This window comes from Malus domestica, chromosome 10, assembly GCF_042453785.1.
Source record: "Malus domestica chromosome 10, GDT2T_hap1".
NCBI lineage: Eukaryota > Viridiplantae > Streptophyta > Magnoliopsida > Rosales > Rosaceae > Malus > Malus domestica.
This window is the reverse complement of record NC_091670.1, coordinates 35,104,920-35,120,066: the sequence shown is the minus strand read 5'-3', so window position 1 is coordinate 35,120,066 and position 15,147 is coordinate 35,104,920. Positions and strand designations below refer to the sequence as shown.

Genomic DNA, 15,147 nt, shown 5'->3' with positions numbered 1-15,147 from the left:
TGCACCTACAAAACAACTAGCACCTTAGGTTAAGGCCAAAAGCCTCACGCGCCCACGATGAATGGGGGGGCTTTGGCCGAAGAACCTCCGATGCCAAAGTTAGAAATTTAGAGAGAAATAGTGTTTAGAGTGTTTTGGAATTTTTGCAAGAGGTTTGGAATGAGTGTTTGGTAGAAATGGGTGACTATTTATAGGACCAAATTGGTCCACATTTTCAAGAAAAGGGCCGGCCCCTTTGTGTGCTTTTGGGTGAATTTTTGGTTTTATTAGCCACTTTATTGGCTAATAAAATACAATAGAAATAAATGGGAAGTTACTCAATTGAATGGTTATCATTATTTGGCTAATATAGTGGAAGAAATTTGAAAAGGTGTGGAGCAAAGAGAGGGAATGTGGCCGGTCTACTAGGTGGGATTTTAGGGTTTATTTTAGGTTTAATTAGCCAATTAATTGGCTAATTAAATATGAAAGGAAATGTTTTTGTGCTTTATGGTGTTAATTGGCTAATAAAAGGGAAGAGATGATGGAAAAGGTAGAAAAAAGGTGATGTATTAGGTTTTGAATGGGGTAGCCGGCCCTATTCTATTTTTTAGGTTTGAATGGATGTTTCAAATTGACAATTAAGGGATTGATTAGGTAATTAATTCCTTAATTAGTCAATTATTATGATTTTATGAAATATGAAAGGAATAAGTATATTATTTAGCTAATTGATTAGCTAAATAATGAAATGGGAAATATATGAATAAATTAGGCTTTAAGTTGATACCTATTTTGGGCACTTTTGACTTGGTTGAAAAAATGATTCTCTACTGCTCGCGTGTAGGAAATCCGGTATGCCTCGAGGGTATTTTTGTCCTCTTTTGTCCAAAAGTCCACGTGTCGCCTAGTGAATATTTTTGGCCCCACAACTGTCTTGATCAAGAGTGTGTGAAGCTTTTGAGAATTGTGGTTGCCCTCCATTGATGAAGCTCTTGTTGACACTATAAATTGGTTTTGCTTTACACTGTTTTGATCAAGAGTGTGTGAAGTTTTTGAGAATTATGGTTGAACTCCTTTGATGAAGCTCTTGTTGGCACCATAAATTGGTTTTGATTCACACTGTCTTGATCAAGAGTGTGAAGTTTTCTACGAGTTGTAGTGTTTGCATTGTTACAGAGGGGAAATGTCTGAAGCAGATGCAAGAGGGCTGAATAGCTTGATCTTCGTATGCCATGCACTGAAGTTGTTGTTGACTTGCAATAAGACTTTGTTGGTGACTATAACTCTTGTTGGGCATAAGTGCTCCCCTAGTTGAGTTGTCAAGCTTGAAGGTTTTTTATTATTTGTGAATGCTAGGAGTTTACATGTACAAGTTGTACCACTCGTCTTCTGGTAGGTGAAATGAATGGTGAGTTGTTTTCATCACTTGGTTGGTGGTACGAAGGTGAGTTCCTTCATCACCTTTCATCACATTTCATCACCTGGTTGGTAGCACAAGGATGAGTTCCTTCTTCACCTGGTTGGTAGCATGAATGGCAAGTTGCCAAATGATATTAGAGTACGGGTTGTACATTTCATCACCTAGTTGGTGGCATGAAAATGAGTTCCTTTTTCACCTGGTTGGTGACATGAGTGGCAAGTTTCCAAATGATATTAGAGTACTGGTTGTACATTTCATTACCTAGTTGGTGGCATGAATGAGAGTACGGGTTGCACATTTCATCACCTAGTTTGTGGCATGAAGATGGGTTCCTTTTTCACCTGATTAGTGGTATGAGTGGCAAGTTGCCAAATGATATTAGAGTACGGGTTGTACATTTCATCACCTTGTTGGTGGCATGAAGGAGAGTACCTGTTGTACATTTCATCACATGGTTGGTGGCACGAAGATGAGTTCATTCTTCACCTGGTTGGTGGCATGAGTGGCAAGTTGCCAAATGATATTAGAGTACGGGTTGTACATTTCATCACCTAGTTGGTGGCATGAAGGAGAGTACGGGTTGTACATTTCATCACCTGGTTGGTGGCATGAAGATGAGTTCCTTCTTCACCTGGTTGGTGGCATGAGTGGCAAGTTGCCAAATGATATTAGAGTACGAGTTGTACATTTCATCACCTGGTTGGTGGCATGAAGGAGAGTGCGGGTTGTACATTTCATCACCTGGTTGGTGAGAATAAGGGCAAGATGTCGAGGCACATTGTAGCAAGTGTTGAAGACACAAAATATGTTGAACCCTTTCGAAGCACAGTTGGCTTATGTATGGATGCGTTGGAATGTATGATGTTTATGTATGAATGTGTTGGAATGTATGATATTTATGTATGAATGTGTTGGAATGTATAATGTTTATGTTGATTGATATGGGTGATGCTTATGAATGTTTTGCTATGCATGAAGGGATCCATGCTTTTGATATGTGAACCATGTTAGTTGTAACACTTAGTATCACATACTTTGTAACACTTCGTAAGCTTGTAACCCGATTGCCTCGGCATTGGCTTCGGTATCAGGTGTGCTATGCTGGGGTAAATGGCCACGCATGTGGTGTTCAAAGGTGTGTATGTCTCATACCTCGAGGTAGGGCCTGTCCTGACACGTGCTTGGCCCACTGTGTTGACTGCCTGGGGGCGGGCATTATCGTGGTGATTCCTTTGGTCATCGCAATAGTGTCTCTTACTTCTTTTACTAAAATGAGACTGGTGAGGATGTAAATCTTTCCTTTTGCTCTGAGATTGATATATCTGTTGACTTGGCGAAGTATTAAGTAAGGTAGAGGGAGGCACTGTTGCCCTTTGGAAGGTCTCGGTCTTCTCATTTGGTTAGATCTGGCTTCTACTCCCTACTTGCTAATAAGGGGTGGCTGTGGGGGGTTTCCCTTGGTATGTACTTGCCTCAACGAAAGCATGTTTATAAGTCTGGGCCATCACCTCAGAGTAAGTTTTCCATGTGTTGACTTTGATCATGTACTTAAAGAAACAGTCACGTAGCCCTGCCGTGAAGGCTTTGAGGGCAGTCTTGTCGTCTGCCTCAGCACAACGAGAATACTCATGGCTGAAGCGGCCATCATACATACGTAATGACTCATCTGGCTTCTAGCAAATAATGTACAAGTCATCCACGGAGTGCAAGCGATCGGTCTGGAAAATGTGTTGAGAAACAAACAGTTTCCTCAATTCCTCAAATGAGTCTACCATCTCAGGTGTAAGACGGCAATACTAGTTTAGGGCTCCACCAGAGAGGGTAGAGGGGAAGAGAAAACATCGCTCTTCGTCAGAGTGCATCCGGTATGCCATGGTGGACTCAAAAAGGTTAAGGTGTTCAATCGAGTCCTCATTTCCAGTATAGAGTTGCAAGCCAAGCTTCTGCTTTGTCTTTACTTAGAGGAGGTGTCGAGGATCCTCCTTGTAAGAGGGCCAGACCTAGGTTGGTTTCAATCAGGTATCTCAGCTTGTCGTTCGGCCTTTAACTTGTTTACTTCCTTAAGAAGCTGTAGGACAAGAAGGTCCTGAGTGGAGTCATGTACCACTTGAGCTTTATTTCGTAAATCTCCATCTCCTCTTGGAAGTATGAAGGTTTGATCAAGAGCATGTGATTTTTCCCTGGACTCGCCGTACTGACTTCCAAGGTATATCTGTCGGAACATCTCTGAGTCCCCTATACCTTCGTTTTTCTCTAGGACTTGTTGCCCATTCCCCAAATTGGTAGCCGGCCTGGCACATGGGAGGGGACCGAGTCTTTCAGAAACTCTTGGGTCATTGATCTTCGAGCTTATATGGATGGGATTGTCTAGACGTTACTTTAGGAAATCTCGACAGTCGCGAAAGACGGCTTTCGATCATTCCACTCCTTCTGTAAGGAGGTGTCTTCCTCCACTTCTCATGCTTCGGGTCGAAGCAGTTGAGTTGAGAGAAGTCTCATGTTGATCAATGTTTTAATGATTAGCTCGCTCCTCATCAAGGATACCCATGTCGAAGGAATGTGACCCTCCGTGTTGGGGGGCACCTAGAAGATGGTTGATGTCTACAGGGGTAACGAGCTCGCGTATTTGAGTACGTTTAGTTTCGTAGAGCGTCTCAAAGAGCTTCTCATACTGCTCATGGAGGACCTCATTCTTCATTGTTATCTTGTTGTTCTGAGCTTCTAGCTCATCGACTTTAGCTTGAAGAGCAACCATCTTTTCTTCCTTTTTTCATTGCCTCGCACCAAATGCAAGAGGGGTGTCATTCTGTGTGTTGTGTCTTCCTTAGCTCCCCATATTGGAGAGGGATGCTTGGTCAAAAGAGAGTGTACGAATGGTGGAAACCAGCTTGGCAAAGCTGAAGAGAGTGGGAATAAATGTCGTTCCTACAGACGGCGCCAAATGTTGATGCACAAAATCAGTAAGGACTTTGGTACAACAAAAAGTGTTAAGTTTGTGACCTTTGCTAGATTGCTTCAGTCACTAGTGTGGATAAGTATGTAAATGGATAGGGACATGGAAGCAAACACAAGATGTACGTAGTTTACCCAGATTGGCTACGTCTACGGAGTATAGGAGTTCTCATTAATTGTGAAGAGTTTACATAAGTACATAGGTTCAAGTTCTCCTTTAGTGAGTACTAGTGAATGATTTAGTACAAATGACATTCGGAAATATTGTAAGAGAATGATCTCTATTTATAGAAAAGAGTTTCTAGTTTCATTCTGACATTGACACGTGTCGTGTTGTGATTGGCTTCTGATGTTGACACGTGTCGCGCTATGATTGGCTTCTGATGTCGACACATGTCGCGCTGTGATTGGCCTCCTAGTTGGAGGGAAACTCTTCTGGGTCTTTGACGGTATAACGTTGACCGGTGCTCAATAATTTCGAGATTGGTTAAGTATGGTACAAACAAGATGTATTGTAGAAGCATTCATGGAATGCCCTTAGCAGAGCACCACTGTTCCTCCTAATTCAAACCATATTCTGTGAATTATAAATGAAAACTCAAACCATTATTTCTTTTCGAAAAAGTTCAAAAACAAAAGAATGGTGCATCAAATTTTTGTATTTACACAACTCGATTTTATATTACCCTAATTCTCCTTACATTATTTAATTTTCAAAAACTATAAGCATGAACTGTTTGAAAATAAAATAAAAACGCGTGTGAAAATTACTTCTCACCTCAAAGAAAAACAAATTATTTCCCACTCAAAAAAACAAAAATAAAAACCCACTAATAAAAAGCCAAACTTTCTTCCAATAGTTTAGGGTTCAGAAGAAAACCAACACCAAGATTCGACCTGTAAACCGCCAGCAAGCACGAATCCACCTCCCCAATCAACCACCGCCACCATGTCCCCAAAATCAAAATCCAAATCACGACGCAAAACCCCAAAACAAGATCAAACCCCAACACCCCCATTCCAAAACCCGACACCACCAGAGTTCCAATTCGCCATCGCCAGGATCGCGGTTTCTCAGATCACCCAATCGGTCGGATTCAAATCCACGAAGCCCTCCGCCCTCGATACCCTAACCCACATCGCCGTCAAGTACATCGGCGCCGTAGCCTCCGCCTCGGCCTCCTACGCAGCCATGACCAACCGCACCAAAACGAACGTCTTCGACCTCGCCAATGCCCTCCACGACTTGCAGTCGGTGCAGGGATTCCAGGGCGCCTCCGCCCTCCACGAAAGTGGATACTGCGTACTGGGTTCGAGTGTTTTGAGCGATCTCGCCGGCTTCGTGAGGCGGAATCAGGAAACCCCGTTCGCCAGACCGATTCCCCGGGGAGAGAAATTGGGTGCGGAGGAAGGTGGGACTGTGATTCCCATTCCGCGGGAATTGGATTCCCGGAGGGGTTTGCACGTGCCGAGATGGCTGCCGGCGTTGCCGGAGGTGAAGAAGGCGGTTGGGAAGAGAAGGAATGGGGAGGAGCTGTGGGAGAATGTGGCGGCCGGAAATGGTGGCGATGGCGGTGAAAGTGGGAGCGGGAATGGTAAGGGGATATGCTGGGAATCGGGGGTAAAAAGTAAGAGGGGGAGAGTGAGGTTTAGGATAGGAGGAGGGAAGGAGGAGGGAATGGGTGTGGATTTGAGGAGTGTGGTGCGTAGACGAAGGAAGAGGGTGTGATGGCTTCTCGACTCAAATAATCTTGTCTTCGTAGAATCATTTAGCCTAGGATGTATTTGACTTAGTAACTAGCTATTGGTCTTGGTGGGACTCTCTTCCAGATTTATAAAACAAATTTTAAGTTCGAATCTCGTGATTTTTCTCAAATAATGATTTGGAACAGAACCTTGATAACTAGCTCAAATACATTACTCTAGCCACTTGCAAAAACGTGTTGGTGGCCCAATGCTGCTTTCAATCGTGTCAGTCCAAATAGTGATATATATTCAGACCTCTAAATGGGTCTTGATTCAAATTTAGATTCATTTATAATTATATTAACAGATTTGATACTTATTTGGATCATCGGACATAACTTGTTGATTCAAATACTATTAGCATCAAATTTGGATAATCGGATTGAACCCTTATCGGATTTAATTTAAGACTTAAAAAAGATTAAAATATCATTAGTAACCTCATTCTTTGATTATATTTTTAGGAAAACTAATTAAAAACTTCATGTTGAACAATAAGAAAATAGGATAAAAGTTTATTTTTATTGTATAAAAATCTTAAACCACCATCACACAATCAGATTCAGATTAAATTCGAGTTAAAATCCAATCTATTGACAAGTCTATACATATGAGTTCATGTGGTGTCAAAAGAGATCTGCTATTCGTACGCGATAAAGGTTATTTCACACGCCTCCCTAACATATCCCTACCAAAAGTAGTGCAATCCATAGCCGCTCATGCGATTACGGCGCCTCGCATATGGATAGCAAGAAGGCGCTTATGCCCCAACGGTGCATAGCACGAATTCACCGTCACGTGGTGTCTCGTGCCAATACTGCAAGATCAATTGTTAGCTTTTTTCGACATTATCGGGTTCAAAGGTAGTAGGTTACAAGTTACAACCAATGAGTGAGCAAATAGAACTACGATCAGGAAACCAATGACTATCTGTTCACCCACTGCAAAGAAAATATCACTTCATTTATAAGCAACGCACTCATTTCTTATAACATAGTAACACAATATATGGAGTCCATTCGCACAAAAAATACGTCTTCCGACTCGTGCCACATCTGAAAATCACTACTTTTAACTAAGTACAGAGTTGCAACAGATATATGATCTTTCTCTTATAATGCTACAATATAATTGCAAAAGTTTGGTGACAAGGCGAAAATATTTTCTTAAGAACGGCAACGGGCTCATTTACCGCAGTTGAAACCGTGGCAGACAGACATGATTATGATAAGGATTAAGGCGATCAGGATTCCCAAAACAATCAGCTTCACCTTCATGTTCTGCAGCCACATCTTCCTCCGCATTTTAGTCCCCACAGTCCGAAAGTCCTGTGCCTGTAAGCAGGGAACACAGAATAACGATTCTTTCAACGTAAACAAATTCTTGAGAAGATGAATCAATTTAGAATGAGACACCACACATTGTACATTAGCAATGTGCTCGGACTTATGCGGGTGGCATGCTATCCAACTGGGAAACACTTTTACAAATAACTATTCAATTTATTAAACAAGGGCATGCCATTGTGAGAGAGAACGAGATATGACCTGTTGATGAAGGTTCTCAGTCTTATCGACTAAAAGCTCTATCTTTTCCCCCCTATCCAAAACCTGCATCAAAATGCAATACAAACATATGAGAAGAAAGATTATCCTACAGTGTGTATAGATCCAAGGTATGAAAAAGACACCGCGAGCAAACAAGTCGCAAGTATGACCTTTGTTCTATGTCTGTATGAGAATGGATGTATATATTATACACCCAAAATCAACGATGAATCAATGATCGAACATAGCCCATGTAAAATATAACACCTCAACAGACACATTGCTATTGGATACCACCAACATTATTATTATGAATTTATTCATATACACGAAGAATACAGAAAGTTGTGACCGGGAAAAAAGAGGGGCTCAACATTGAAACAAAGTTCAAATGAACCACTATCCTCAAGACTTATGCCACATCCCCTTCCCAAGTCCCAACTATCATTACTTGTTCCACATTGCCTGATCTGTTAGTAGTTTAGGTTCTAACAACACACACAAGATTGCACGTGCTCAATTAAGGACATGTGTCCGGATCTGTGTACAACTAAATGCTCAACAATTACTGAAGAGCATTTCTTCCTAAAGTCAGGGCGAAAACCCTCAATTCTATCTATATCCCATATTCGAAATAAATAAAATGGCCAAAAGACATAAACAATTAAGAAATAAATGGATGTGCGAAGCTCAGGCAGTTACTAACTAGAATCAATAATATTGTATCCCATCCATATCAACCAATCGTATACAAGCCAGGTGAGCGATACAGATAAACCAATGCTGTCTACCTTTTCGATATTCTCCATCATAACACCTTTAACTTCTGAAACCTGGGCCTTCACCTTTGCGAGCTTACTTATTTCTTCAGGATGATCAACACAGTATTGCATATGCTCCTTCAATTTTGACCTGCAATTAACGGAAGAACAAAATTAACAATGTCAACTAGATACAATTCAATCAGCCTGCATTTTACATGATCTGGTCGGGTATAATACCCAAATTCCTTGTTCAGGCTGTTGGCAGCAGCCGTAGCAGCCTTTCCACTGCCATATTTTGCAACAAAGTCATCCTTGACACGCTCCAGAAATGCGATAGGTACTTGTCGTCCACTTGATTCATCCGCAACCACACAGTATGCTGCAACAAGAAGAAACTTCTGTCGGTATGACAATTAAATAACGTAACTGCAACCTTCGAACCGACACTAAAAAGAAGTTAAAAACACTCCAGATTTTAGATACATAGGATTTCAAATATCCTAACAATTCCAGCATCCACGAAATCAAGGGATTGGAAATATTTTCGACATTCGAAATGCAATAAGATGTAACTACAATAACTACAGTAGAATCACATTTGATAATTGGACAAAATTGGAAGCAGATTTGAATTCACTAATTCACACTTCAAAATATTAGCCTAAGATCCAAGATCTAGAACTCCAACGCACAGAAACCGAAATTCAGCGCCGAAAACTCAAAATTTACAAAGCAAAACCAAAGAATCGAGATCAAGCGCAGATCTAGCAACAATTAGGCACATCAAACGGAGCACAAGCAAGCGAAACGAACAAATCAAACAATCAACGCAGCATAAAGGAGATTTTCCAGCATTTTCTCGGGAAACAAACGGAAAATAAAAGGAAAGGGAAAGTAGATTACTGTAGCCATTGTCGACGAGGTAATTGAAGGTGTGGCCATCGCAGTTGTAGGTGAACTTGTTGTTGGTAGCAGGAAGCTTCTGGAGGCACTGGAAGGCAATGGAGTTGAAATTGCCGCTGAATTCCGTGTACTCCGCGAGAACCACAGTCCCTCGCGCCACGAACGCGTAGATCAGCGCCTTCTGCCCCATTTTTCTCTGGAACCTTCCGCTCTCTCTGCTTACTGCTGTGCGTTTCGATTTTTTCGCTGTTTTTTGTTTCGAATTTAGGGGTTGGATTTTTTGGGTTTTTGATGTGTGAAGCGCACCTTTTGTTTCTCTCTCTATGATCTGTCCTCCCGCACTGGTTTTTGTTTTAGAGAGAGAAAGAGATAGAGAGAGAACGGAAGGTTAGGGGGTTTTAATGAGGTTTTAAAAAGTAGAGAGAGAAGTGTGGAAGAAGAAATGTGGGGGTTTAGAACTTTAAAATGTGGAGTTAATTTTAAACTAGAGTGATAGGGATTTTCTGGGGAAAGGTTGCTGTGAGGTAGGGATCATGAGAGGTTCATGAGGTCTTTCTTTTCTTTTCTTAATCAAGGTGATTATCTTTATCTCAATTTAAATGAATTTTTTGTACATTTTTATCATTTAATGTATGAACGTTAATCAGGTTGATCCTATTTGAGGAATTGAGGTTCACTCTAAAGTTTAAACACTCTGAAATTTATGCCGTTCAAGAGAGAGAGAGAAAGAGATATAGGCCGTTCAAGTTTTCTGAGTTCTATGAGGTGGGCTAGTGAGATAAGATAATAAAAACCGTATAATTAAAATTGAGTGATGGGTACTTAGGCTCCGAACATAAGATCGAATATGCATTTCATTCCCTATTTGGAGAGAGGATCCTCGTCGGATCCTCTTTGTGAGGATCACGGGAATCCTCCAATCATATTCGTTCATCGTGCATCATGCGGCCAGTTTTCGTCATTTACTGTTTATATTCAATTTTAAATAAAAAAATTTACAATAATTTCTGACCGTACGATATACGATGAACGGATGTGATTTGAGGATCCTGAGATCCTGACAAAAAGAATCCGACGAGGACCTCCCTCCCCTATTTGAGTAGGAAGTTTCATTCGGCCTCGTACACGTGGCAGAGTTCAGGTGGCCATGTGAGAACTGCTCTCCAACATGCGTTGTATGGAATAACAAACATTTCAGGTTTTTTATCCAAAAACAGAAGCGTAAACAAATAAAAAAGATGAAGAGAGGTAAAGCATCAATTTGCCTGCCTCACACGTCACCTCACCACTCACAATCACCGTCTCAGTCTCACACCCACAAGAAAGATATGAGAGTGATATAGAGAAATATAATAATTATTTCCTTTTTTGATATTCTTTTTTATATATTTATCTAAAAAAATAGAGTACAGATACATAAAAGAGGGAAAATAGAAAGAATGGTACGAGAAATAACCCATTTCGTCTTGAGTTTTGAGTTTTCATAACCATTTCGTTTATTATTTTCGTTTTTTTTTATTTCATTGCATATAAGCAAGAACTATTCACTCTGTACTATAAGGAGGTGGATTGTCTGCCCTCTTATTTTCATGCTCTTCTCATCCCTTCCTGTTTGTGTGATCACGATTAAGTCACGTCAATATTTTATATTAATTTTTTTATAAAAATAATAAAACAAAAAATAATAATAATAATATAAAATATTAACGTAATTTACCATGACCACACAAAATAGGAAAAGAAATGATGGAAACAGTATGGAAATGGAAGGTAGACAATCCACAAAAAAAACAAAAGTACAAATTTCAGTACGAGAGTATGTAAAATAAACTCAAATCACAAAATGAAAAACAAGTTTCAAAATACGTGTAGAATCTTAACATACAACTTAAGTACAGTTTCACATTCATTAATCTTCGATATTTCGATAGTTTACTCAGATGCCAGAGGTCACCTAGAATCATATTTCGACTTCAATGACTGATCATAGGCGGAAACAATATGAAAGACATTTTTCTTTTCAGTTTTTGGTGCATTGTGCCGTTGGTTCGAGTGCTCTATGCTCTTGACTGTCAAAACTAAACTAAGAAAAATCCATAACCCTTCAATGGTTGCATAAAATGATGACAGAATACATATGGGATAAATTTGTGCAGGCTCACCTTTAATCTCGTTTACCAGTGTCCACGCCTTCAAGTTCTGACAAAACAAGCCATAGTGCACGACCGCCTTCCTTATGCTTGAAATCAGGGGAGTTTGGCTTTACCTGTAAGGGAAACAATTATGTCAAAAGCTTTTACCGGTAAAATCAGTCAGATAACGAAGACATTCCAAGGAATCGTCACCAATCCATTGAGCTTCTTACTGCGGCAGTCCCACCACTGTTTTGGATTACTAAGAAGATCACTCCAAGAACCTAACGTACAGTCCCCATCATTCCTCAAGCTGGCTGCAAAACAATTCAGTACCTCCTTTTTCGTCGGTAACAAGACTATAATTAGTAAAAACACTTTAAACATTTATTTTATCAAGCCAACCCAGCATTAAAAAAAATGAAACGTCAAATCTTTTGATGACCAAGAAAATTACTTTCACGACTCTCTGGTATTGGTTTCTGACTCTCTGGTATAGGTTTTTTACCAAATGCCAATGAACCTGACTTATTTAGGATCAATTCAGGAGTTTTGTCATTAATCCAATGTGATTCTCCATTGTTCTTCCGTTCAAATGCTGCATCTTTTGGATCCTGGGCACAAATTATAAAATGTACGATTAACTATTTACAAAAAAAGAAAAAAAAGAATCCACATCCCCATTTATATAAAGCACGAGTGTGTAACAAAGAAAAGTCAAATGAAATAACCCATATAAAATTTGCTACCTCTTTCAAATCTTTCCATGCGAGAAGGTGTCTTTCTTCCATGACTGATCCATATCATCCTTGACAACTGCTACGACAAATGGTTCTAAATCGATAAACATAAACAATATATGGAGGAAGGTACAAGAAAAATGCACACAAACATCATACAAAGTTGCGAGCATGCCAAACATGAAAGGAACAGCATAAATGTTTTGAACAGATATAAACCATATATTTTGAATCAAAGTAATCACTAATTGAGTGTTGTAAATCTCAAATGCATGTTTGTACTTTCCTAGCATATTTTCTGGGGGACAAATGTTGTCTCGTGTTTCTTGAATTTCTAAGTTTACCAAAAGGTAAGCATACAACTCATTTGTTATGTTTTCTTTTGGTTAAACCTCCCCAGAAATGAAAATAAATGTACAACGCCAACTAAAGTACAGATTAATGAGATTAAATTCATGCACTTTAGTGTCAGTGAGTCAGCATGTCATATCTCCATTTTGCGATATTACATAGAAGGTAGCACTCGATCCTTCAGTGTGTGATTATTATTCAAGTACTATAAGGTGACAAAGTAGGAGCTGATAATCACTTGAACAAACTTACCGGTGTGATCGGTAGTCCTTTCTTCTTGTCTGTCAGCTTTAGAGCTTTTATTTAGTTGTGAAGATTCTTCAACAAAGTAGAGGGTATGCACCAAAACCTAACAAGGTTAGACCTTAGTTTTTAGATACATATAAACACACATAACTGTATACATAACCAATAAAAAGAAACGAGTTGGAAAGAAAGAAAGCATGATAGCAGAAAAATTCCACCTCCCACATTTACTAAATTAAAGTATGAGCAACTACACTAATATTGGCTTCTAAAACATGTCATATAAGCCTCAAAACTAGCAAGAAGACTGAAACTACGAAAAGCGCTATGTGAAAATTGACTAAGTTTGAATCAAAGCTAGTATTGCATTCTCTTTTACACAGAGAGATTACAGAGGCATAAAGGACATCCGACTGACTTCAAAATACAATTGTCAAACCAAATGAAACACTTAAAAGAGAAGAGTAATGAGTATACTATAAAATCGCTCAGATTAAACAAATGCATTATCTCAGTGAAATCGTATGAACCCACATTTCGAGTAACAACAGAAACCGGAAACTCGGCATAAAGGGTCCCCTAGAATTTACCTGGAGACGACCCTGGTCCTCCCCAGCATTCAAATGGTCCAAATCCGACCTCAAACTCCCAGCAACAAACACAAAGTCACTGTCTTTCAAATGCAAATCAGCAGTATTAGCCAAGTCGCCCTCAAAGACGATGGGAATCCTGAAAAAAACCCAACAAAAAAATTCAAAAATCTTGCATAATACCAATAGCAGAAACAGTGATCGAATTCGGAATTCAACATTTACCGGAGAGAATTAGCCGGAGAGGGAGAAGAGGAGGTGAGAACGGTGGCTACCAAGACTTTGCCATCAGGGGTACGGACGACGTGAAGAGGAGTGCGCACCGCATTGGCGACCTTTGGCTGGAAGGGGACTTGGGTCGGGCGCGGCAGCAAATCGGGGTTTGGCGGCGGCGGCTGCGGTGGTTTGGACTTGAAGCGGAGTCTAGTGACGGTGTGAGTGTTTGGGGTTTGGGGTTTAGCTGCGGTGGTGGAGAAGTGGGATTGGAGAAGAAGTAAGGCCATCTCCAACTCCAACCGTCTAGAGGGCCGAAAATAGCTCGAAAATCGTCTCCAACCCACGTAGGCCAAAGGCTCTGAAATCTGAGAGGCCCCATAGAATCGGGGAGGGCTGGAGGGCTGGCCAATTTTTTTTTTTGAAGTGTTGGATTTCTTGTCGGTTAGGCCATCTCCAATCGATGGCTTGCCAGATGACTCATTTTTGCCCTCCAGCTCTTCAAGATTCTCCAAGATATTAATATTTTAATGAACAGTACAGGGTCATATTTGCCTCCATCTCCAACCAAGGGCCAAATGGCTCGTTTTAGCCATTTCACAAAAAATTGTCTCCAACCGAGGGCCAAAGGGCCATAGAGGCCAAACATAATTTATTATTTAAAAACTACAACTTAAATTCAAATCCAACGGCTAAGTGCAAAAAAATGGCTTAATTTAATTTTGTATAACGGCTTAGGAAGTTATAGGAAAAAAATGAAACAAATTTTGTGAAATAGAAGTTATAGGAAAAAAAATATGAAACAAATTTTGTGAAATAGAAGTTATATGAAAAAAATGGAATTTAAAAAAAATATGAAATACATTTTGTGAAATATAAGTTATAGGAAAAAAATAGAAGTTATATGAAAAATTTTGTAAATAAAAAAAATAATAAAACTGTAAAAAAATTAAATTAAATGCAACAACTACTAGCCGTTGCATTTGAATTTTTTCTTAAGAAATCCTGTCAGTCATAACCGACAGGAATACATGTTATTAGTTAGTATAAATGTATTACTGTCGGTTATAATCGACAGAAATAACAAAACATTAAAAAAAAAATGGCCAGCCCTCTCAGATTTCGTGGGGCCCTCCCAGATTCCAGAGCCCTCTGGCCTAGCCCTCGGTTGGAGACGGTTTTCGTGCTATTTTCGGTCATCTGGCCCTCTGGACTCTTCGGTTGGAGATGACCTTAAAACCGACAGTAATTGTTCTTCAATATAATGAATTAAGGCTAACGGTTACTAGGATATTTATTAATTAGTATTAGTGTTGGTTATAATCGACACATATAGCTTGAAAAAATTTGAATACAACGGCTAGCTGACTGCAGCTAGCCGTTGTATTCAATTTTTTTTTTTTTTTGAATTTAAACCTTTTTTTACTTCTATAAATATGGTGAAGCTCTTTCAATTATTCACTTCATCTACAATCTTTCCTTCAATATATTTTTCAATTTATATTTAAGTTATTGTAGTTTTTAAAATTTAAATAAAAAATTATGTTTGGCCCTCGGTTGG

General features: G+C 39.6%; 3 protein-coding genes across 3 annotated transcripts; 1 reads left to right on the top strand and 2 right to left on the bottom strand.

The window, feature by feature from the left end:
• Positions 1-4,476: 4,476 nt before the first annotated feature.
• Positions 4,477-6,211, top strand: LOC103446140 (transcription initiation factor TFIID subunit 8). The gene has a single exon (XM_008385217.4). It carries the CDS (start codon positions 5,304-5,306, stop codon positions 6,081-6,083), a length of 780 nt encoding a protein of 259 aa, XP_008383439.1. The 5' UTR covers positions 4,477-5,303; the 3' UTR covers positions 6,084-6,211.
• An 831-nt stretch (positions 6,212-7,042) lies between these two features.
• On the bottom strand, positions 7,043-10,044 carry LOC103446044 (vesicle-associated membrane protein 721-like). The gene is made up of 5 exons (XM_008385099.4): positions 9,315-10,044; positions 8,649-8,790; positions 8,439-8,559; positions 7,648-7,710; positions 7,043-7,434 (listed from the first exon to the last, which is right to left on the bottom strand). The coding sequence occupies exons 1-5, from the start codon at positions 9,502-9,504 to the stop codon at positions 7,285-7,287; spliced, it is 666 nt and encodes a 221-aa protein (XP_008383321.1). The 5' UTR covers positions 9,505-10,044; the 3' UTR covers positions 7,043-7,284.
• A 1,093-nt stretch (positions 10,045-11,137) lies between these two features.
• On the bottom strand, positions 11,138-13,931 carry LOC103446141 (protein OSB4, chloroplastic-like). The gene is made up of 7 exons (XM_008385218.4): positions 13,599-13,931; positions 13,374-13,512; positions 12,790-12,886; positions 12,196-12,262; positions 11,904-12,060; positions 11,660-11,785; positions 11,138-11,580 (listed from the first exon to the last, which is right to left on the bottom strand). The coding sequence occupies exons 1-4, from the start codon at positions 13,874-13,876 to the stop codon at positions 12,201-12,203; spliced, it is 576 nt and encodes a 191-aa protein (XP_008383440.1). The 5' UTR covers positions 13,877-13,931; the 3' UTR covers positions 11,138-11,580; positions 11,660-11,785; positions 11,904-12,060; positions 12,196-12,200.
• Between the last annotated feature and the right edge of the window lie 1,216 nt (positions 13,932-15,147).